General features: G+C 41.4%; 1 protein-coding gene across 2 annotated transcripts in view; it reads right to left on the minus strand.

The window, feature by feature from the left end:
* The window catches only part of LOC134356117 (cyclin-dependent kinase 13-like), a 136,208-nt gene that overhangs the window by 110,708 nt on the left and 1,790 nt on the right, over positions 1-23,710 (minus strand). For both annotated transcript variants that reach the window (XM_063066747.1, XM_063066738.1), the window contains exon 2: positions 17,583-18,221. In XM_063066747.1, the coding sequence (XP_062922817.1) occupies positions 17,583-18,221 (639 nt within the window). The remainder of the gene's footprint in view (positions 1-17,582; positions 18,222-23,710) is intronic.

Below are 23,710 nucleotides of genomic sequence, written 5' to 3' on the forward strand. Positions count from 1 at the left end.
TATTCCATTATACATGAAGAACGAAAACTTGTAAACCCTTTTACCCAAGCCAGCACTGAATATACCACCCAATGTACAGCATTCCTACATATCCCCCATTTTTTCCCTTTACTCTACATTCCCATTCTCTGCCATCCCGATTTTACCACTCATCCACACTCTAGAGCAGGGTTCTATAGCATAAAAAAGGTTGGGAACCCCTGCTCCAGAGGAAATTACCCAGTCAACCAAACTACCAACCTGTAATTTGGGAGGAAACCAGAGCACCCAGTGCTGTTCATGAAAGGACTATTCATGCGGTCACAAGGAGAAAGTATAAATGGTGCACAGGCCGGGACTGAGCCCAGGCCTCTGATGTTGACAGGCAATAGCTTCATCAGCTGCATTACTGTGTTTCCCAAGTTACTGTCATAGCATTGCTCAAACTAAAACAGTGCAAGAGAAACATACTTATCACAGAACACTTTCCATTTCAATTACACTGTGTGCTGAAGCGACACAGAGCCAATGAATTACTTTAAGTGCAATCATTGCTACAGCACAGGAAATAAACCCAGCAGATCGTACACAACAAGTACAATGGCTAGTACAATCTGCCTTACTGATACAGCATATTATGGCATTCACTAACTGACTTGAGAAAGTGAAAGAACAGCACAGCCCAGCTCAGTATTGAACAGGAGAACCAGCCTAGATTTCTGCTCACATCTCTGGAAAAGGACTGGAGCTTACACCATCTCAGAACTGAGAATGCTGAGCCATCAAAATCAACACAGGAGTTCCCAATATCTTTTATGCCATGGAGAAATTCCATTAAACGAGGGGTCCGCGGACCCCAGGTTGAGAATCCCTTACCTAGAACTTTCCAAACAAGGAACAGCTCTTGCTGGGGATATACATTCACAGTAAGGCATTTGTTTTTAATAATCATTTTGAAAAGGAATGCATTATAGAACATTACTTCAAAATATACCAAATTGCATTAAGAAAATGACAGATGTATCATTCCCAAAAACCTTGTAAAAACACAACTTCACTTCAGGTCATCAGCATCCATTCCATCTGTTTTTGGAAAATCTTGCCAAATATACCTGGGAAGCTTGATTTATCAAATCAGACAAAGCTAAACTCAGTTACCTTATTTTAGTGTATTCTAAGTATTCCCGCAAGCCACTTTGGAAAGGAGAATGTGCTAATTATTTTTCTTTTTAAGTTCTCAGGGTCTCGATATTTCTTTTCAGTAACATTAATGGTATAGCCTAATTAGCTGAATTCTTAAATCAGTTTCTGGCACTGGTGAACATTTGAGTCACTGATGCTATGCACAATGCTTTCATACGCAGCAGCCCCCACTTCTAGTCATCAGTTTCCAACTTCACAGAACTTAACAGCAGAATATCATTACTGTCACAAGATACTAGGACCTGGAAACAACCAATATAATGTTTGCTTTTTAATATGGTACACTAACAGTAAAAATATTAATTTTGAACAAATCATAAGAGGAAGTCATCTTAAGAGCAATTGAGCAGAGCACTTCTCAAAGTAGAACAATGGAATCGTTTTCTTTACAAAACTGTAAACACTGAGAATACACAATGTTTAAAAGCTCATATAAGCTTAAGAATCAAAAGAATATTTTAAATTATTTTGTCATTTTTCAGCTAGTTAAGTAACTGCTTGATGTGAAAGCACAATGTTCCCTAGTTTTTATTCTATTGCAATTATTTATTGAAAATAATTGTCCAACAAATGAAGTTAAAAGTCATATTAAATTAAAAGAGCAAAATGGTCCCTAATTAGCACAGTTCCCAATTATAATGAGAGAGCCAGGTTTATGGGGTGTGTTATTAACCTCTCTACTGGAAATTATTTTGCTTTCATGTACAGGTTTCCCCCGCTATCCGAAGGTAGAGCATTCCTATGAGTCGGTTCGTAAGCCGGAACGTCATAAAGTGAATAAGCAATTACCATTAATATGTGGAAAATTTTTGTGCGTTCCCAGACCCAAAAAATAACCTACAAAATCATGCCAAATAACACACAGAACCTAAAATAACAGTAACATATAGTAAAAGCAGGAACGATATGATAAACACACAGCCTATATAAAGTAGAAGTACTTTTCTGCAGCACTGCCTAGCGCAGCAAAAATCTCGCGGAAGTGCTCTCGGCAGAAACACTCTCTCCAGTAACCTTTAAGCTATGAAGCTGCCAAGTCATACCAAATAACAGATAAAAATACACAGCCTGCATAAAGTAGAAATAATGTATGTCATAGTCATACTTTATTGATCCTGGGGGAAATTGGTTAGTCCCGGGGGGGGGGGGGGGAATTGATTAATGTACAGTGTAGTTTCACTTACCAGAATCTGGAAGACTCCAATAAATTGCAGTTTCGTCACAGTTAAACACTTGCTTATACAAATAACCACCTGACACAATCGGCAATTGACTCTGATCAGGGCCGACATTTACGTGCCGGGTGGCACCTGATTAATTAGCTTGTTTGTTTCGGCTTTTTTTCTTAAAGATGTGCTGGGTGCATTCCGACTACCGCTGCACCACTGCATTCTTCGCGGCAATGTATTGGTCCGCGGCCAGGAGGTTAGGGACCACTTTAAATTATGATGCTGCCCTCACTTCAGAAACCGATCAAACCACCCCTGACTACCTTTAAATTCCACTTTCGCAACACTTCCATCACCATTGTCCAGTGCTTTCTGTTTCAGCTTATTAAAAAGACTGACTGATTTCTCCCTAAGTATAAGAAAACTTAATGGAACACCATGCTTTGTACACCTATCAATTCACTCAAGCAATAGACTTTCCATTTTATCCATTATTGGGTGCCGACTAAGGGAGATCACTTTGCTACGAGCAGAACCAACAGTAACATCGGCAGCTTTCAAAATTCTTTCTCTTTGCGTATAGTGCAAATGGTGGACGCAGGCAAGTTCAACGCGCAATGTCCTTACTTCATTCACCACGATCAAAACGCTTAATTATGTCTAGTTTTACGCTAAGTGTAACACCTTTACGAGCTCTTTTAGGCTTTTATGATACCTTAGAACTCACATTGCTACTGGATGTACAAAATAAATTGAGATAAAGCACGTGTTTAAGCAATGCCGGCTAGAATGCAGTTCCAGGGGAGGAGCTTGGCTGTTCAGGCCCACGCTACCTTTTTTCCTAACAGTGAAAACACCTTCTGTTAGTGAAAACAGGTAACTAATGTAGATCTTTCGTAACAGCGAGGTGTCGTAAAACGAATGCTCAGAAAACGGGGGCCACCTGTACATTATAAACAACTTGAAAACCAATGAACCTTAAGCATAAAATATCCCAAGCATTTAGGGCTAAAGGATAGAATAGACAGTCTAGAAAAGTCAAGAGGGGCGAGGTAGACATATTATCACAGATATTAGACACAAAAAGGCACAAAGACAGAAGTTTTGTTGCCATGATATCTGAGTAGTAATAGGGAACAGGGAAAAGGCTGAGGAACTAAGTACTTTGGATCAATTTTCACAAAGGAAAACACCTGCAACATGCCAGAAAATCACTGGTCAGAGGTGAGTGTGTTGGCCATTACTAAGGTGGTGGTGCTGGGAAAGTTGAAAGGCATGAAGGTGGATAACTCAACTAGACCAGATAGACAACACCCCACTACGGTTATTTGTGTATGCAGTTGAGTAAATTACACTGGGGTGGATGGGGTGTCAGGGAGGGGTAGCACCTCTGGTGGGGTAACATGTCGCGTCCTTTTCAAGGCGGTTAGTCCACCTTTGGTCCCCACCTGGCACTCAGCTCTCACCTGTGGCTCCCCGTAGCTGTTTGCATGCGACAGTGGCCACACCCCGGGCAACGGCTTCGACAAGCCGGCTAAACCAAGTGAGGGTAGCTGACAGGTCTCAAACCCTCGGTGAGATAGGGAGTTGTCTATCCCAGCATGTGAAGACAGACTCCGGCGGATTGAGCGGACGAGACCAATGTAAGGTCCAATGGTCAAGAAGGCGGTCTCTGCAAGCGTCGTGGAACGTGTAGAGCAGGACAAGACACAGAAGACGTCCTGGTCATCCACTGCGCCTAGTCCCATCTCCAGCCGTCTCGACTCTGTCTTGCCACTGGATCCAGATGGGAATTGGGAAGAGAGAGTGAGGCTGACGCTGCGCAACTCTCCCTCACTTAAATCCAAGTCACGCGCTAGTCTCGACACCATCAATAATGGTGTCGAGGTCCTCATCGACGTACAATGCACAAACAACAACACAATGCAGTTGAGAGTACCAATACTACAGCCACACACACACACACTGTCTATAGGCAGTAACATTAATGCTGTTGAACCACGGAAATCAACTCAAACTTTATTCCCAATCTCATATTAATTTGGGCTTTTCTTTGGTGAGGATTTTATTTGCAGTTTCAAAAGATGTACAATAAATAAAATTGAACTACATGGTTTGGTCAAGTGACAATGTGAATGAGTAGGAATGTCCAGAGATTGAAAGATCCTACGGCGTTAACAGCAGTTCACAGAGCAGAACAACCAAAGAAAGCAATGCAACACATCTGACCAGAGGGTAGCAACCAAAGTTCAAAGTAAATTTTCTATCCAAGTACATGTAAGTCACCATATACAACCCCGAGATTCATCTTCTTGCGGACATTCACAATAAATAAAAAGAAACACAAAAGAATCAATGAAAAACTGCAAACAAAGACAGACAATCAACCAATGTGCAAAATAAAAAAAGAATCAAAATAATAGAAAATAAATAAGCAGTAAGTATGGAGAACACAAGTTAAGAGTCCTTGAAAGTGAATTCATAAGTTGTGGGATCAGTTCAATGTTGGGGATGAGTCAAGTTGAGTAAAATTATCCCGTATCAAAAGTCTGATGGTTCATTGCATATTTGAACCAATTCAAATAAAGCAGTTTAATATGGAATAGAAATATAATTTCAAGGCATTCAAAAGTACTGATGCCAGGCAGACAATCTCTGAAGAGTATAGGTAATGGCTGGAGTCACCCGCCTAGTAAAGAAATGCCAAAAAGACAATGGCAAACCACTTCTGTAGAAAAATTTGCCAAGAACAATCATGGTCAAAGACCACGATCGCCCAAGCCATAAGATGGAGCACATAATAATGATGATGAATATTCTGAACCTCAAAGTAGTCAGTAATTCTCAAAACTTGTGAATCAGCAAGAGTAGTAGTATAGGCAAATAACTAAGTTCTACAAAGTTACATCAACCTATGGCTTATTAGAATCACAGCTGTGGAAATGTCATTTGCCAATGGGACAACAACCACAATGAAGTGAATGCTTTAATTCAGATAGTAAATGGTAAAAATCAAGGTCTGAAGACAAGTCCAATTGTTATACACTAAGTTGATGGCAAATCTATTCATAACCCAGCAGGTTAATGAAACTGCTGTTGAATACAAATAAGGTGCCACAAGAACATGACAACCTTTAAATCCTGAGGAAAAAATAATGGGAACAAAAGCACACCATTTGCATATTACCCTTCACACCCCTAAGCCTGTTCCATATCAGTAATTTCTACGAACTTTCCAACTTTGATTTATTCTTTTGTCTCACTAGCTGAGAAAATCTATTATCTTTTGTCAATCTCTATTAACAATTAAGTATGAAGACATGTATCTGATAGACGTGTCTTCATGTGAGTGAAGAAATTTCTCAGCTCAGGTGATATCTATTATTGGTACTTTGACTTCTGAACTCTCAGTCGAAAGAACACCCTCCCATTGTCAAGTACCTTAAAAATTGTAAGCAATTCACAAAAACTCCCTTCTTGGCTAAATAGTTTATTCATTCATGGGAAATAAGAGTATGAATAATGGAATGGAAGTCATTTGGGCTCTTGTGCAAAATCTGACATTCAACAAGATCACCTGGCATTTTTTTTAGGACCATAAATCCTTCCTTGGTCTAAGTAGAGGAAAACTATATATAAGGATATTCTGAACAATGCCCCACCTAATTATAGTAAAATGTTTTAATTCTGTACTCTTAAAAATCAACTTTCTCCAATTAGCCACAATACTTGCTAGCTCTTAAAACTATGCCCCAGGTCTGCTTTAATAATGTATCACTGCTTCTCAGTGCTTAAACAATCCTTTTCTCCTTCCCCCACCAGGGGATTGGTCAATATTTGGTTCCATTTTCTCCTGAGATACTTCTATATTGAGAATAGATCTTTTAAACACTATTTTCACAAAGCTCTTAACACAGCTCTATCACAGAGAGTTGGTGTTCATTATCCATCAAGTACAAAAACAAGTCACATTCAGTCTATTATTGGCAGGGTAGAGATATGTCTCTACCAAAGGAGGTGTAAGATGGTCCTTCCCTCTGCTAACCTGCAGGTCACCCTTGGGCAAGGAGTAGCACCTGCTTAGCCCACCTGATCAGTCAGTGTAGCCATGGGAGCAAGTGTTGGATGGTCGTATGAGCAGCTGGTGTCTATCATAAGTCCTGTTTATGCAACCACTGACACCAGGCAAACAATTTCTGAAGAGTATTGATACTCTCAGTGTCTTGTAAAGACACTGCCCAAAAGAAGCCAATGGCAAACTACTTCAGCAGAAAAAATTGCCAAGAACATAATCATGGTCATGGTTGCGCAATCATACGACAAAGCACATAATGATGATGATGATGATGATGAAGGGAATAAATCTTTTTAACACTATTTTCACTAAGCCCTTCATATGTCTCTATTGCAGAATTATTGTTTATTACCCATTAAGTACAAAAACATAAATTTAGTTTATTATCAGAGAGAAATCTGAAACACAGACATCTTGTCAATAATATTAGAACCTTTTTCCATAATAAATGACTTCACCTCCATTCCTAAGAACACAGCATTGGAACTTTAAACATTTACTTGGTAGTGCTGCTGGAAGTAAAGTCCCTTGCCAAAGTTCACCCTCATCTCCAAAGAAACGTTAATCCAAATCCAAGGGTTCTCCAACTCCCGATGGAAAAACATGAGACTGGGAGAACTTCCAGGAACTGCATTGACATTCAACCCTGGTCTTATTCATCAGAATCAAAATGTCTTAATTAGGGCAAACAACAGGAATTCTGCAGATGCTGGAAATTCAAGCAACACACATCAAAGTTGCTGGTGAACGCAGCAGGCCAAGCAGCATCTATAGGAAGAGGTGCAGTCGACGTTTCAGGCCGAGACCCTTCGTCAGGACTAACTGAAGTAAGAGTGAGTAAGGGATTTGAAAGCTGGAGGGGGAGGGGGAGATGCAAAATGATAGGAGAAGTCAGGAGGGGGAGGGATAGAGCCGAGAGCTGGACAGGTGATAGGCAAAAGGGGATACGAGAGGATCATGGGACAGGAGGTCCAGGAAGAAAGACAGGGGGGGGGTGACCCAGAGGATGGGCAAGAGGTATATTCAGAGGGACAGAGGGAGAAAAAGGAGAGTGAGAGAAAGAATGTGTGCATAAAAATGAGTAACAGATGGGGTACGAGGGGGAGGTGGGGCTTCCCTTCCTCCACTATCAACTCTGCTCTTAAACGCATCTCCCCCATTTCATGTACATCTGCTCTCACTCCATCCTCCCACCACCCCACTAGGAATAGGGTTCCCCTGGTCCTCACCTACCACCCCACCAGCCTCCGGGTCCAACATATTATTCTCCGTAACTTCCGCCACCTCCAACGGGATCCCACCACTAAGCACATCTTCCCCTCCCCCCCTCTCTCTGCATTCCGCAGGGATCGCTCCCTACACAACTCCCTTGTCCATTCGTCCCCCCCATCCCTCCCCACTGATCTCCCTCCTGGCACTTATCCGTGTAAGCGGAACAAGTGCTACAAATGCCCTTACACTTCCTCTCTTACCACCATTCAGGGCCCCAAACAGTCCTTCCAGGTGAGGCATCACTTCACCTGTGAGTCGACTGGGGTGATATACTGCGTCCGGTGCTCCCGATGTGGCCTTTTATATATTGGTGAGACCCGACGCAGACTGGGAGACCGCTTTGCTGAACATCTACGCTCTGTCCGCCAGAGAAAGCAGGATCTCCCAGTGGCCACACATTTTAATTCCACATACCATTCCCATTCTGACATGTCTATCCACGGCCTCCTCTACTGTAAAGATGAAGCCACACTCAGGTTGGAGGAACAACACCTTATATTCCGTCTGGGTAGCCTCCAACCTGATGGCATGAACATTGACTTCTCTAACTTCCGCTAGGCCCCACCTCCCCCTCGTACCCCATCTGTTACTCATTTTTATGCACACATTCTTTCTCTCACTCTCCTTTTTCTCCCTCTGTCCCTCTGAATATACCTCTTGCCCATCCTCTGGGTCACCCCCCCCCCGTCTTTCTTCCCAGACCTCCTGTCCCATGATCCTCTCGTATCCCCTTTTGCCTATCACCTGTCCAGCTCTCGGCTCTATCCCTCCCCCTCCTGTCTTCTCCTATCATTTTGCATCTCCCCCTCCCCCTCCAGCTTTCAAATCCTTTACTCACTCTTCCTTCAGTTAGTCCTGACGAAGGGTCTCGGCCTGAAACGTCGACTGCGCCTCTTCCTATAGATGCTGCTTGGCCTGCTGCGTTCACCAGCAACTTTGATGTGTGTTGCTTGTCTTAATTAGGGAGCATGTTTGTCTTTTAATTTAATATGACCTTTAAATTTTGTTAGTCAGTCAGACCACTTAATTACAATGGAATAAAAACCAAGAAACATTATGCTTTCATGTCGAGCAGTTACTTAAAATGACAAGGTAATTTATAATATTTTTGCAAATGATGTATGTCTCTTCACTTTACTTGATTTTTTTTTTAATCCAAGTATAACAAAGTTAACCTAGTATGAAAATACAAAACTTTTAGGAGATCACATGAATTCGTTACTCATCCAACAGAAGTATGCTCAGACTGTGTGCAGCATTTTCTGATGTCACCATCAGGGATTCCATGATTAGAAATGGTATTCCTCAAGAAATATTCTGTCCTAACTTGCAAGGAATTGGATCCAAATTCTGCCTCAACACCAACTTTCCTTTGACCTAACTTTGGCACCAACACCTGGTATTTTCTGCTGGCAGAGCAGAAGACCTGACACTCTTAGAGAAAAACTACAAGCAGCCATCTCCTGGCTAAGGTGACAACAGTCAACAATAAACATAAGCACACAGAATACCAACCGATGTTCTTATCTAACATGTACATAGTCCAGAGGTCTGGTGGAACTGCTATCACTAACACAGATCATTCCAAACACTGGCAGAAATCAGGGATCAATTTTGTAGCCTCTTACCTTGTGTGCTACGTGACATACCAAATGTTATATTTGTTCTTTAAGCCTCCAGGGGAAATTTAATGAGCCATTTAGAGATAATTAATTACATCTCAACTTGGTTGAAATCAAAAATACCCAGTTTCACATCACCTAAATGAAAAAGCCAATTGAGAGAAAAGATTTGTTATTGGTAACTCCTTATACTCAAAGCCCAAGTAAATTACATTATCAAAACATCCAAAGAAAAGTTGAATTTCAGGACAAACAGTTGGGAAAATAAGACATCAAAACATGGTGTTTAAGATATTAACCATTTTCCTCCACTCCCGGGTCTTGGCCAAATACTGACAGAAGGAATGCAAACAAAATGCTCTTCTGCAAAAATGTACGGCATTCTTAATCTCACTATATTAAAAGCCATTCCAGCAAAACCCTGCTCTTAAAATGAATATAAATTTGCTCTTTAAGAAATTCAAACCATAAGAGCATTTTCCCCAGAAGTAAATCAAAACCGTAATAAGAACATTTTCTCCAGAAAGCTGTCCAACATATCCAAAGTGGGAAGACAGCCAAGTTTGTAAAATCAATCAAATTTTGTTTCAATGCCCAACAGCCTCGTCTTTGCATGACTCAAGAACTTTAAACAAGATTATCAAAATAGAATAGTATTAGAACAACATAATAACTCTTAATAAATTAACTGATCTATTTAACAATGATTATCCCGGAACAAACCTTCTATAGACAAAGATAATCAAAACTTCACCAAAGCAATGTTATTAGAAGCGGTAAATACTCCTTCCCTTATTTAAATCCAGTTCATACTACGATGTGGAACTAAAATTTCAAGCACAAGACTTTTCTCACCAAATTAATGTCAAGTTTTACAGTAAAGTTCCTGAAGTGTTCTCTAGCAATGACTATTGCTTTAAAACAAAACCAGATTCATTACCAAAGTTCAGCTCAAAGACAAATGACAATAATGCAACAAGGTTAATTAAAGCCTCCAACTCTTATTTTAGTATTAGATAAAAATCCCATTGAAGGTGCATTTGAGCACATCTACACGAATCATTGTCACAGGAAAGCAGCATCCATCATCAGGACCCCCACCACCCAGGACATGGTTCTTCGCACTGTTACCATCAGGAAGGAGGTACAGGAGCCTCAGGGCTCACACTACCAGGTTCAGGGATAGTTATTACCCCTTAACCAGCAGGCTCCTGAACCAGAGGGGATAACTTCATTCAACTTCACTTGCTCTATCACTGAGCTGTTCCCACAAACTCTGGACTCACTTTCAATATCTCATGTCATGATGTTTATTGTTCATTTATTTACTAATATTATTTCTCTTTTTGTATTTAGTTGTTGTCTCTTACACACTGGTTGTATGTCCAGTTGGTGCTGTCTTTTATTAATCCTATTATGGCTATTGGATGCCCACAAGAAAATGAATCTCAGGGTTGTTTATGACATTTATGTACTTTGATAATAAATTTGCTTTGAACTTTGAAATAGATTTTCAGTACATTAGGATATGGTCTACTTAGAAATGAATGTAAAGAAATGGCAGAAAAAGTTTAAACTGGACTAGTGCGAGGTGTTGCACTTTGGGAGGTCATAAGCAAGGGGAAAGTATACAGTAAATGACAAGAGCATTGTTGATCAGAGGGATCTTTGGTTGCAAGTCTGTAGCTTCCCGAAAGAGGCAACACAAGTTGATAGGGACTATGGCGTACTTACCTTTACCTGCCAGGATGTTGAATACACAAGTCAAAAAGCCATCTTGGAAGATGTATAACAACTTTGGTTAGGCCATATCTGGAGAAATGCATTTGGCTCTGGTCACTGCATTACAGGAAGGGTGTGAAGACTTTGGAATAGGTACAGATGAGAGTCACAAGGATGTTGCCCAGCTTACAGAGGATTAGCTACAAGGAGAGGCTGGACAAATGTGATTGTTTCACAAAATACTCTGCAGATGCTGGGGTCAAAGCAACACTCACAACACACTGGAGGAACTCAGCAGGTCGGGCAGCAACAGTGGAAAAGACTGGTTGATGTCTCGGGCCAGAATCCTTCCGGCCCGAAACGTCAACCAGTCTTTTCCACAGATGCTGCCCGACCTGCTGAGTTCCTCCAGCGTGTTGTAAGTGTTAAATGTGGTTGTTTACTCTGAACCATCAGAGGCAGAGGGGTGACCTAACACAAGCATAAAATTTGAGACAAAGACAGGTGTCTTATTCCCCAGGGAAGAAATGTCAAATACTAGAGAGCAAAGCTATAAGGTAAGAGTGGGGAGAGTTGAGACTTGAGGCAATTTTTTATTCTTAGAGGGATAGGTGCCTAGAATGCACTGCCAGGAGAGATGGTAGAAGTAGATCCAATAATAACATTTAGAGGCATTTGAACAGGGATATCAACAAAAGAGATGAGACAGAGGGATATGGACCTTGCACAGGCAGATTGGCAAACTGAAGAGCCTATTCCTGTGCTTGTGTTGTTACTCCTGTGCTGTACAGTTCTGAAGGTTGATGTATTGACATAACATACATCGCATGATGTAACACCTTTCTAGCATTTCATTATTCATTGGCAATGAGTTGAAGTGACATTATTAATCAAGAACACAGGCTTCAGAATGCCACATTATGTGATAACCAACTACACTTCATTGTCCAAAGGGTGCAGGGATATCCTGCAGTCATGGGACATTACGCTATATGGTAGGACAGTTGAGAAACAGCGGAAGACTTTCAAAGAGATTTTTCACAGTGCTCAATAAAAGTATATTCCAGTTAAAAGCAAGGACAGTAAGAGCAGGCCCTGGATAATGAAGGAAATAAAGGAAGACATCAAACAAAAAGCTTGTACGTAGAAAGTTGCCAAGAGTAGTGGGAAACTGGAAAACTGGGAAAACTTTAAAAAGCAACCACTAAACGAGCAATAAAGAAAGGGAACATAGATCATGAAAATAAACTAGCACAAAATATAAAAATGGAGAGTAGGAGTTTTTATAATTATATAAAGCAGACAAGGGACCCTTACAGTATGAGAAGGGGGAATTGGTACTGGGTAATGAGGAAACAGCTGAGCTTTTGAATGACCATTTTGTGTTGGTTTTCACAGTGGAGGACACGTCTAACATGTCTGAAAGAGATGATACACAGGCAATGGGGGGGGAGCGAGAACCTCAAAACAATAGCCATCACTAAACAGTAAGTCCTGAGCAAATCTGTGGACCTAAAATTAGACAAGTCGCCAGGTCCTGATGGAATACATCCCAGGGTACTGAAAGAAATGGCAGAGGTTATAGTTGAGGCTTTGGTGATAATTTACCAAAATTCTCCGGACTCTGGGAAGGCAGCAAATGTCACGCACTGTTCAAAAAAGGATGTAGGTAAAAGGCAGGCAACTACAGGCCAGTTAGTTTAACATCTGTAGATGGAAAAATGCTTGAAGCTATGGTTTCTTTACCTGAAAGACATTAGTAAACCAGTTGAGTTAATGGAAATCAAGTGGTTTCATGGTTATTGTTCTGAAGACCATATTTTCCTTCCAATTCAATTTATTTTTGATAAAAAAGCAATTATGGTGGGATTTGACTTTGTGTCTCTGGATCTGGTCCAGAACTCTGGCTGCATCATAATGGTTATATAATTGTACTGTGCAGCAACTTAAAAAAGAAGGAAAGTAAATGGTTTCATCAGGCAGACGCAACATGGGTTCAGCAAAGGCTTGACAAACTTACTGGAGTTTCTTGCGGATATAACAAGTGCAGTGGATAGAGGGGAACGGATGGACATTACTTACTTGGATTTCCAGAAGGCGTTCAATAAGGTGCCACATAAAAGACTTCAGGAGGAATAAAAGGAATTCACAAGTACGAGAGGAGATCTTAGAAACATCTAAAATTATGAAAGGGATGGGTAAGATAGAGGCAGGAAAGTTGTTTCCACTGGCAGGTGAGACTAGATCTAGGGGACATAGCCTCAAAATTTGGGGGAGTCAATTTAGGACGGAGATGAGGAGGAACTGCTTTTCCCAAAGTGTGGTGAATCTATGGAATTCTCTGTCCAATGAAGCAGTGGAGGCTACCTCAGTAAGTATATTTAAGACGATATAGATTTTTGCATAGTAGAGGAATTAAGGGTTATGGAGGAAAAGGCAGGTAGGTGAAGACGACTCCATGGCCAGATCACCCATGATCTTATTGAATGGCAGAGTAGGCTCGATGGGCCAGATGGCCAACTCCAGCTATTTCTTATGTTCTTATGAATCATTTAACAGTAGAGCACAGAAACAAGCCATTCGACCCACAATGCTATGCAGAACCAGCTAAAAGGCAAATCAAACACACCCAAACATTAATCCCTCTTATCTACACAATGCCCATATTCACTCCATCTTCCTTACATCCACGTACCTATCCAACCATCTCTTAAAAGTCTCTAATGTATTTACCACCATATCAGGCAGCGCATTCCCAGCATCCACCACTCTGAGTAAAAAAAAACTTACCCCTCACATCCCCTCTGAACTTACCCCCTCTCAATTTCAATGCATGCTCTCTGGTATTAGACATTTCTACCCTGGGAAACATACTCTGTCCACTATCTCTGCCTCTCATAATTTTATAAATCTCCAGCAGCTCTCCACTCAGCCTCCGCACTCCAGAGAAAGCAACACGTTTATCCAGCCTCGCGTGATTGCACATGTCCTCTAAACCAGGCAACAACCTGGCAAGCATCTTCTGCACCCTCTCCAAAGTCTCAACATCCTTCTTATAGTGGGGCAACCAGAACGGTGTGCAATACTCCAGATGTGGCCCAACCAGAGTTTTAAATTTGCAACATAACCTCTAAGCAAGCATTTCACAAGCCTTCTTAAACAACTCATTGAGCTGTGCAGCGACTTTCAAGGAGCTATAATCCAAAGTGTTCTTTATAATCCATATTAACAACTGAACAATGCCATTATATCAGTGGGATAGAGAAATTAAGAGAGGTAGATATCTTGCTGTTTTTAAATATTTTGCTTAACAAGTTAGGATGTCAAACAAATGTTTCAGAAGTATCCAGGAAAGGAACCATTCCCGTCAATACCATTGGTCATCATGCATCCGAATGGATTTGTGCAAGCTCCTATCAAAGCAATTACATCAGCTTATTCTCACTCACACTCTTTTTGCCACTTTACAACAGTCACAGCTCTACCGTGCTCAGCTAGCCTCCTAGCACATTACTGATACATACGAATGACCAATTTCATTAAAATCAATTTCACAACTTGAAATTATTCCATTATCACAACCTCCAAAGTTGTGTACAAGTAACCCCCATATCACTATGGGGGATGGGGGGGAGGGCAGGGATCTCACTGAAACCTGCTGAATCTTGAAAGGCTAAGAGAGTGGACATGGAGAGGTTGCTTCCAATAGCGGGGGAGTCTAGGACCAGAGGGCACACTCTCGGGAACAGAAGGGCATCCCTCCAGAACAGAGGTGAGGATGAATTTCTTTAGCCAGATGGGACTGAATCTGTGCAATTCATTGCTGCAGATGACTATGGAGGCCGAGTAATTGGGTATACTTGAAGCGGAGGTTGATAGCTCCAAATTAGTAAGGATATCAAAGGTTACGTAGAAAGGCAGCGGGAGATTAGGGTTGAGAGGGGAAATATATCAGTCATGACGAAATGGTGGAGCAGGCTCCATGGGCCAAATGGCCTAATTCTGCTCCTATGTCTCATGACCTTATTGCCTGATTACGAAAGGTTCTGTATCACAATTTTCCAAAAATAAAAGCGCCACATCTGTGGATGTATAACATATACTCCGTGAGAGCACATTTTATTCTGCATCTCAAATTTTCAGGTAGTGATGTGAATTTGGTGAGGGAATATTTCCATTACCCAAATGGCTGCCATGCAGGGGATCACCTCTACTGCAGGCTCTACTGCACAGCTATGGCTCCAGCATGCATCGAATGCAACAGAGATGGAGAAAATAACACACTGTGCGCAATCTTTTTCTTACTGCTACATTGGCCAAGAGGTGTGGAGCAGATGAAATCACGGTATGTGGGAGGCAGTCGATACCAGTTAGCTTTTACCCATTTTGAAATATTTCATGTCAAGATGCCAGTCACCAACAAGAGAAAATCCGCAGATGCTGGAAATCCAAGCAACACACACAAAGTGCTGGAGGAACTCAGCAGGCCAGGCAGCATCTGTAGCAAAGAGTGCAGTCCAGGTTTCGGGCCGAAACGTTGACTGATTCCCCTCCACAGATGCTGCCTGGCCTGCTGAGTTCCTCCAGCATTTTGTGTGTGATATCAGGATGCCACCTGGATCTGAAAGCACGTTTTTATGAGGACAGGTTGAGCAAGCAAGAGCTTTTCTCAATGGAATGGAGGAGGAAGAGAGGTGACTTAAGAGGTGTATAAGACAATAAGAGGCATAGATAGTGGACAGCCTGCAAATTAATCCCAGAACAGAAATGGCTAAAACTAAGGGGCATAATTTAGAGAAAATATGGGTTGGGGGTGGGGGAATCAGTAGTTCTTTTTATTTACGTAGAATGGTGTGCTTGTAGAACAAGCTGCTAGGGATGATGATAGAGGCAAATACATTAGAAACATTTAAGAGGTTCTTAAATAGGTATATAGATAAAAGAAAAATGGAGCGCTATGTGGAGGGAAGGGTAAGAAAGGTACCGGAAAAGAGCGGCACCATAGCATAGCGGTTAGCACAGCATTTTACAGTACAGGCAACCTGGGTTCAATTCCCACCACTGCCTAAAGGAGTTTGTATGTTCTCCCCATGATGACCTGGGTTTGCTCCGGGTGCTCCAGCTTCCTCCACAGTCTAAAGACATATCGGTTGGTAGACTAGAGTTAAATTGGGGTATCACTTGCTTGAAGTGCTGGGAGGGTCTGTTCCGTGTTGTAGCTCAATAAATAAAAATGGGGCTGGGGTGGGGTGGGAGGAAATCAGAATAAAGGGGATGGGTACAAGCTGGCAGGTGATAGGTGATCATCTCCCAATTTCTTACTTATCCCCCACCTCTCACCTGCTCCTGACTTGGTTTCGCCTATCACCTGGCTGGCTTGTACTCCTTCACCTACCCTTCCCACCTTCTTATTCTGGTTTCTGCCCTCTCCCTTTCCAATCCCGATGAAGGGTTTTGGCCCGAAACATCGACCGTTTATTCCGCCCCATAGATGCTGCCTGACTTGCTAAATTTCTCCAGTGTTTTGTGTGTATTTACGAGCGAACTCCCTGTTCCAGCATTTGGGTGAAGGAAATTTCATCTTACAGAATTCACAATTCATGACCCAAAAATTTGATGTGTAATAAATTTTGCTTTCATGGAATCCAAGAAATAAAATTTGCATTTAAAAAAAATAACTTACGCTTCTTGATGCAGCTTTGCATTATGGAAAAAAAATGCAATATGGACCTTGTCCCAGAAATGCACCCTGCCCCCTCCACCCCCACCCTTAGTGTAGCACTAGGGTCACCTGTACTGTATTGCTACCCGTGAAACAAAGCTGTGAACAATGTAGATACTCCATGTTCCTAAAGCAACACTTTGAAAGTCAATCAGTGGCTGTGAAGCACTTTGCCAAGTCTTGAGGTACCTTCAGAAAGAACTTTCCTCAAACGCAAGCCCAACTTTTCCTGTTCATAAAAGTCACCACCATCTCCAAAACAATAACTGCATCCTTGAAAACAAATAGCTCGAATAGACACAGCAGGAGAATTAGGCCATTCTGCCCATTGTGTATGGTCCACTGTTTCATCATGGCTGATTTATTATCCCCTCAGTCCCATTCTCCTGCCTTTTCCCCATAACCCTTGACACCCTGACTAATCAAGAACCTATCAACTTCTGCTTTAAATATTCCCAATGACTTGGCCTCCACAGCCATCAGTGGGCAATGAGTTCCAGGTTCACCATCCTTGGCTAAAGAAATTACTCCTTATCTCTATTCTAAATGGATGTCCCTCTATTCTGAAGTAGCACCCTTTGATCCTAGACTCTCCCACTATAGGAAACCTACTCTTCACGTCCACTGTATCTAGGCCTTTCAATATTCGATGGGTTTCAATGAGATCTCCCCCCCACCATTCTTCTAAAATCCAGTGAAAATCCAGGAAAAGCCTTCAAGTCTATTCCAAAAGAGCATTGTGTAAAATTACTGTAAACCAGGCTTCAATGCAAGTTCTTCACTAGATTGTCCCAGCTATGCTGAAAAGCATCTTTTACCTGCTCACACCCTCTGGCTCCTCCTTGGTCAGCACTAGGGGCAGAGGTAGTGGTGGTAACGTTGATGTAAGTGGCTGTGAATTCTTCTCTTTTTCCTTTGTAGACTCACTTGGCAGAGCTTGCCTGGGTTTCTCTTTTGGTGTGGTTGACTCCACTTTAAGTGATGGCGTTTTGGGAGTTTTTGTTACCAGGTTCACCAATACCGCTTCCTTTTTGTCCAAGGTTGACTCAGGGTCTATTTTTACCTCCTGGGAAATCGGCTTAGTTTTCAGTTTCTCGTTTTTAACTGCCGCTTGGATTCCAGTGTTCGATGGGGAAGCAGGTGCTCGCTCTGACTTGAGCTTACCAGCTTCCTTTGTATCCTTTGTCTGAGATGTGTGGCCTGCTGTTGAACTGGCATTGCCACTTGCCTTGGCAGCAGTCACATTAAGTGCATTAGAGGTTTTAGCATTATTCTTAGCAGCTTCAACAGCTCTTGCTTTTTTATGCTTATTCAGCTCAGCAGCAAGACTAGTCTTATAAGTTAAACTGTTTGGTGAAATGCTTGACTGCCGACTACGAGACCTTGAAACACGATGCTTGCTGCGAGATCTTGAGCGTCTGGAATAATATGGACTTCTGCTCCGTGACTTGGGTCTCCTGAAAGTGCAAATCATGAAACCAATAAAGATCCAATTAATTAAATAAAAAGTGCAGGTCATTTATTGTGAAGGCAAATAAAGCCTGAAGAAGTAGGCATGAGCATTTGATGCCAGTTTCTTGCCATAAGAAATACACATTGAAAAATGTTCGAATTGACCCACATGGATTCACAAAGTAGATGAAAGTTTCAATTGTTTTAATTACTATGAATACAAAAAATTCTACGAATGCTGGAAAATCCAGAACAATACAAAAAAATGCTGGAGGAACTCAACAGGTCAAGTAATATCTATGAAGAGGAATAAGTAAGTCGACAGTTCATCAAAACTGAAAGGGAAGGGGGAAGATGCCAGAATATGCTAGAATTACAATGGCTATTCAACACCTAAAATTGGTATTTTTCACCATCAACACTGCCCTCAACCACAGCTCTTCCATTTCACACGTCTGCTCTTATCCCATCCTCTCGCCACCCTACCAGGGATAGGGTTCCTCTTGTCCTCATCTACCACCCTACCAGCCTCCATGTCCAGCACATAATTCTCCGAAATTTCTGTCATCTCCAACGAGATCCCACTACCAAACACATCTTTCCCTCCCCCCACTTACTGTTTCGATGGGGAACACTCCCTTTGCAACTCCCTTGACCATTCGTCCCTCCCCACTGATCTCCCTCCTGGCACTTATCCTTGCAAGTGGAATAACTGCTACACCTGCCCCTACACCTCCTCCCTCACTACCATTAAGGACCCCAAGCAGTCCTTCCAGGTGAGGCGACATTTCACCTGAGAGTCTGTTGGGGTCGTATACTGCATTTGGGGCTGCCGGTGTGGCCTCCTATGTATTGGTGAGACCAGATGTAGACTGGGAGACGGCTTCGCCAGGCATCTACGCATCATCCGCCAGAACAAGCGGGATCTTCCAGTGGCCACCCATTTTACTTCCACTCCCATTCCATTATGTCCATCCATGGCCTCCTCCACTGTCGGGATAAGGCCACACTTAGGTTGGAAGAACAACACCTAACAACACTCTGTTTGGGTGAACGTCGATTTCCCAAACTTCCAGTGATGCTTCCATTCCCCCCCCCCGCCCCACCACTTCACCATTTCCCAACCCCATGCCCCTCTGGTGCTCCTCCCCCACCCTTTCTTCCATGGCCTTCTGTCTCTTTCACCAATCAGCTTCCTAGCTCCTTGCTTCATCCCTCCCCCTCCAAGCTTCACATATCACCTGACATTTCTCTCTCTCCTCCTCCCCCCTTTCTAATCTACTCTCAGCCTTTTCTCTCCAGTCCTGCCAAAGAGTTTCAGCCCGAAACGTCGACTGTACTTATTTCCATCGATGCTGCCTGGCCTGCTGAGCTCCTCCAGCATTTTGTGTATGTATTGCTCGGATTTCCAGCATCTGCAGATTTATTTCATTCTTTTTTCCTTTTTGGCTCATTTCAGTAAGGTAAAACACATCAAGGGGTGAGAGACAGGAGCTGTTAGATGATTAGTGGAACCAAGTGAAGAGGGGATGATGGACTGCAATTTTTGTCTGAAAGTCATTGCACTCATTCCATCGAATGCGTGTCTGATGCAACTTACAGACCCAGGATTAGTTAAACCCATTTTTGTATGGACTTCACAAAATGGTTTGAATAGCCTTCTTCTGCACTATAAATTTCAATGAAACATTTCATAGAGTGCTGAAAATGAGTAGTTTTTCCTCACATTGTGCACAAAAGTTTGTATTGTCTACACTGTAAATGCTGGGCATGAGCAATATACCTGGAGCTGCAAAAGATGGAATGTTGTCTCAGAGAACCTGAGCAGCCCTGTGCACAAAAAAATAACTGGATCTGAAGAGTCAGTCTCAAACATCACTAGTTCAAGAATTAGAGCACTCAACTTTCCAAAATAAATCATTCTTTTCATATGGTCTTTGGCTGCAAAATTGACCAGTAGCTTACAAGGTCTGTTCTGAGAGTCATTAAAGTGCCCCCACATTACTCTGTGGGTCTCTAGCCAGTTTCCTCACCTGAATTAATAAATATATATATATATATATATATATATATATATATATATATATATATATTCAAATTCTAGTTTCAGGATAACTGTTCAACCCTTTGGAGACCGCCTAGTAACATCATCACCATTCTATCTTTCAGTTTTGATTAAAATTTTATGTGATAGATATGTTTCTAAGCATTATCTTTCAGGTCTCAAATCAGAACCAAAATATGCCTGCATTACCATCTGGGGATTACTTCAAATTAATAGCCAGGCCTCATGTTATCCATGAAGGCTGAGATAGTGTTTTTACAAAAAGAAAACTTTTTGCTGAAAGATCAGAAAGTGCTTTAAAATGGCCATTGTCTATTCAAGCCATTGGGGCCTGTGCCAGTTTCTAATACAGACCCATTACCCTTACTCTCAGGTAGTTTACACTCTCTCTATAATGCCCAACTTCCCTTTGACTCTACAGCAGAGATAACTTAGTTATAATGCCAGCTCATCCTTGCAAACTAGAAACCACACCCCACTATTTCCCAAGCTAGAAATTGTTAATACAAGGGGCATCATTTTAAGGTGACTGAAGGAAATTATAAGATATCCATAAGATAAGGTTGCATAGAGTTGGGGGTGATGTATTAGCATGGAGAGATGATTGGTTAACCAACAGAAAGCAGAGAGTTGGGATACATATGTGTTACTCTGGTTGGCAATCAATGGTGTGCCGCAGGGGTTGGTGCTGGGCCAGAAACTGTTCATGATATACATTAATGATCTAGAAGAGGGTATTGAGTGTGGTGTATCTAAGTTTGCTGATGACACTAAATTGAGTGGAAAAGCGAATTGTGCAGAGGATATGGAGAGTCTGCAGAGAGATATAGATAGATTAAGTGAGTGGGCGAGGTCATCCACTTTGAAAGGAAAAATGGAAGAGCAGATTATTATTTAAATGGTAAAAGATTACTTGGAGAGAACATTGTTGGAAAAACATTATAAGATACTTCAAGACCCCATATCAGGAAAAATATAAAGATACAAATGTGATGTGTTGGAGAAGGTGTGGCTCCAAGGAGGCAAATCATTTTCATATTTTCTGGGATTGCCCTAAATTAAGTCTTTTTTGGGAAGGTATTCATAGAACATTAGTTAAGGTACTTAGGTCCCAGATACCTCTGAACTTTGAGACGCTCTATTTGGGGCATGTATTGTTCCTTGAACAGAAGGAAGATACAAAGTTGCTGCAGGCCCTCTTAGCGGCAAGTAAGAAATCAATCACTAGAAAATGGCTAAATCCAATACCACCTACATTAGAAGATTGGTACGAAATTATCTTGGAAATATTTAAAATGGAAAAGTTGACTTACTCCCTGAGAACTCAAAAAGAAACATTTTATCAAATCTGGAATAAATGGATTGAATATATAACCCCAATGCGAGCAGACTTTAGATGACTCTCCTAATGATTTATATTGCTCTTCTCATCAACACAGTAATATTGCTAACGTAAGCACCCCTAGTCTAAATGTTTGTTTTTTTTTGGAAAATAGAGAATTAACACAAGTAAATGGAAAGATTTGGCAAAGGGATAAAAAAAATGAAAAAATTAAGTAAATAAGTACATAGGGATTGCATAATTATGTCGGCGGGCAGGAACAAGCACGAACAAATTGGGATATAAACACCTACAATGGTTGGTATATAGGCTTGTATGCAACATTTTGGACCAGTGGAAATGGTCCAGAAGGGTTGTATGGAAACTATTATTACCATTTTTCTTAACAACTAATTTCATTACTTAGCCTAATAGGTTAGATTTACCACAGTACATAATTATCTATTTAAATGTTTATTTTCCTTTTATATCATCTCAATGTGTACTTAAGAATGTATAAATAATTGTAGTTTTATACATATAAAAAAATGGAAAAGGTTATATGTGTGAAAAAAGTACATGATAATTGTGAATTCCTTATCCAAATAAAAATAAAATTAAAAAAAAGAAAAGGAAAAAAAATGGTAAAAGATTGCAGCATGCTGCTGTGCAGAGGGACTTGGGAGTGCTTGTGCATGAATCACAAAAGGTTGGTTTGCAGGTGCAACAGGCTGTCAAGAAGGCAAATGGGATATTGGCCTTCATTGCTAGTGGGATCGGATTTAAGAGCAGGAGGTTATGCTGCAACTGTACAGGGGACTGGTTAGGCCGCACCTAGAGTACTGTGTGCAGTTCTGGTCTCCTTACTTGAGACTTTGGAGGAGGCTCACCAGGTTGATTCCAGTGATGAGGGGGTTAGATTATGAGGAGAGATTGAATCATCTGGGATTCAGAAGGATTAGAGGAGATCTTATAGAAACATAAAATTATGAAAGGGATAGATTGTTTCCAGAGGTAGGCAGGACTAGAACTAGGGAACATAGCCTCAAGATTCAAGGGAGATGAGGAGGAACTGCTTTACCCAGAGTGGTGAATCTGTGGAATTTTCTACCCAAAGAAGCGTGTAGGCTACCTCAGTAAATGTATTTAAGACAAGGTTGAAAAGATTTTTGCACAATCCGAGAATTAAAGGTTATGGAGAAAAGGCAGATGGATTTGAGTCCATGGTCAGAACAGCCATGGTCTTATTGAATGGCAGAGCAGGCTCGACAAGCCAGATGGTTCCAATTTCTTATGATTTAATAAAGGGGGGGGGCGGGGAGGAGGAAAGGGCATGGTACACTCTGCCAGGCTGCCAAGGGTGGTAATAGAGGCATGTACATTAGGGACATTGAAGGAACCCTTAAAAGGCAAGTAGATGATAGAAAAATGGAGGGGAACATGCACAAAATGCTGGAGGAACTTAGCAGGTCAGGCAGCATCTATGAAAAGGAATAAAGAGGTGACATTTCGGGCCAACAGTCCCCATTAGGACTCATTAAAACAGAAGATTATGTAAGAAGGATAGATTGATAGGAGTTGGTTAAAAGGCTGACACAGCATAGTAGGCCAAAGGGTCTCTACTGCGCTTTAATGTTCTAAATCCCATGAAATACTCCATAACAAAATCAGATCTATCATCGACCAATCTGACATGAAATTCATTTTGCAGCAGTAGTACATAAAACCACCAATGGTGCAAATAATGCAATACAAAAGCATGCATACAACAATGCACTCCAACTTCACACATTACCAACACTGTGACTACAGCTACTACCAACTGTTAATTTTACAAAATCAATTCCTCAACAGATAGCCTTGTATGCCAGAATGCTTTATACTTAACAGGTATTTTAGCTCGTAAGTGCTGAAGTGTTATTAAAACAGGGAAATCACGATCTCATGAACTATCTGAAAGGAAAACGGTATTATCATGTACCTAAAAGGCTGCTAAAGAGCAAGAGCTGTAGGAATTAATGTCAAGAGCCACGAAACATAAAGCATTTCATCTTGCTTAAAACTTTTGAGATTATAATTTACATAATGTCTATTACATAAATATCAAA

Source organism: Mobula hypostoma, chromosome 1, assembly GCF_963921235.1.
Source record: "Mobula hypostoma chromosome 1, sMobHyp1.1, whole genome shotgun sequence".
NCBI classification, from domain to species: domain Eukaryota; kingdom Metazoa; phylum Chordata; class Chondrichthyes; order Myliobatiformes; family Myliobatidae; genus Mobula; species Mobula hypostoma.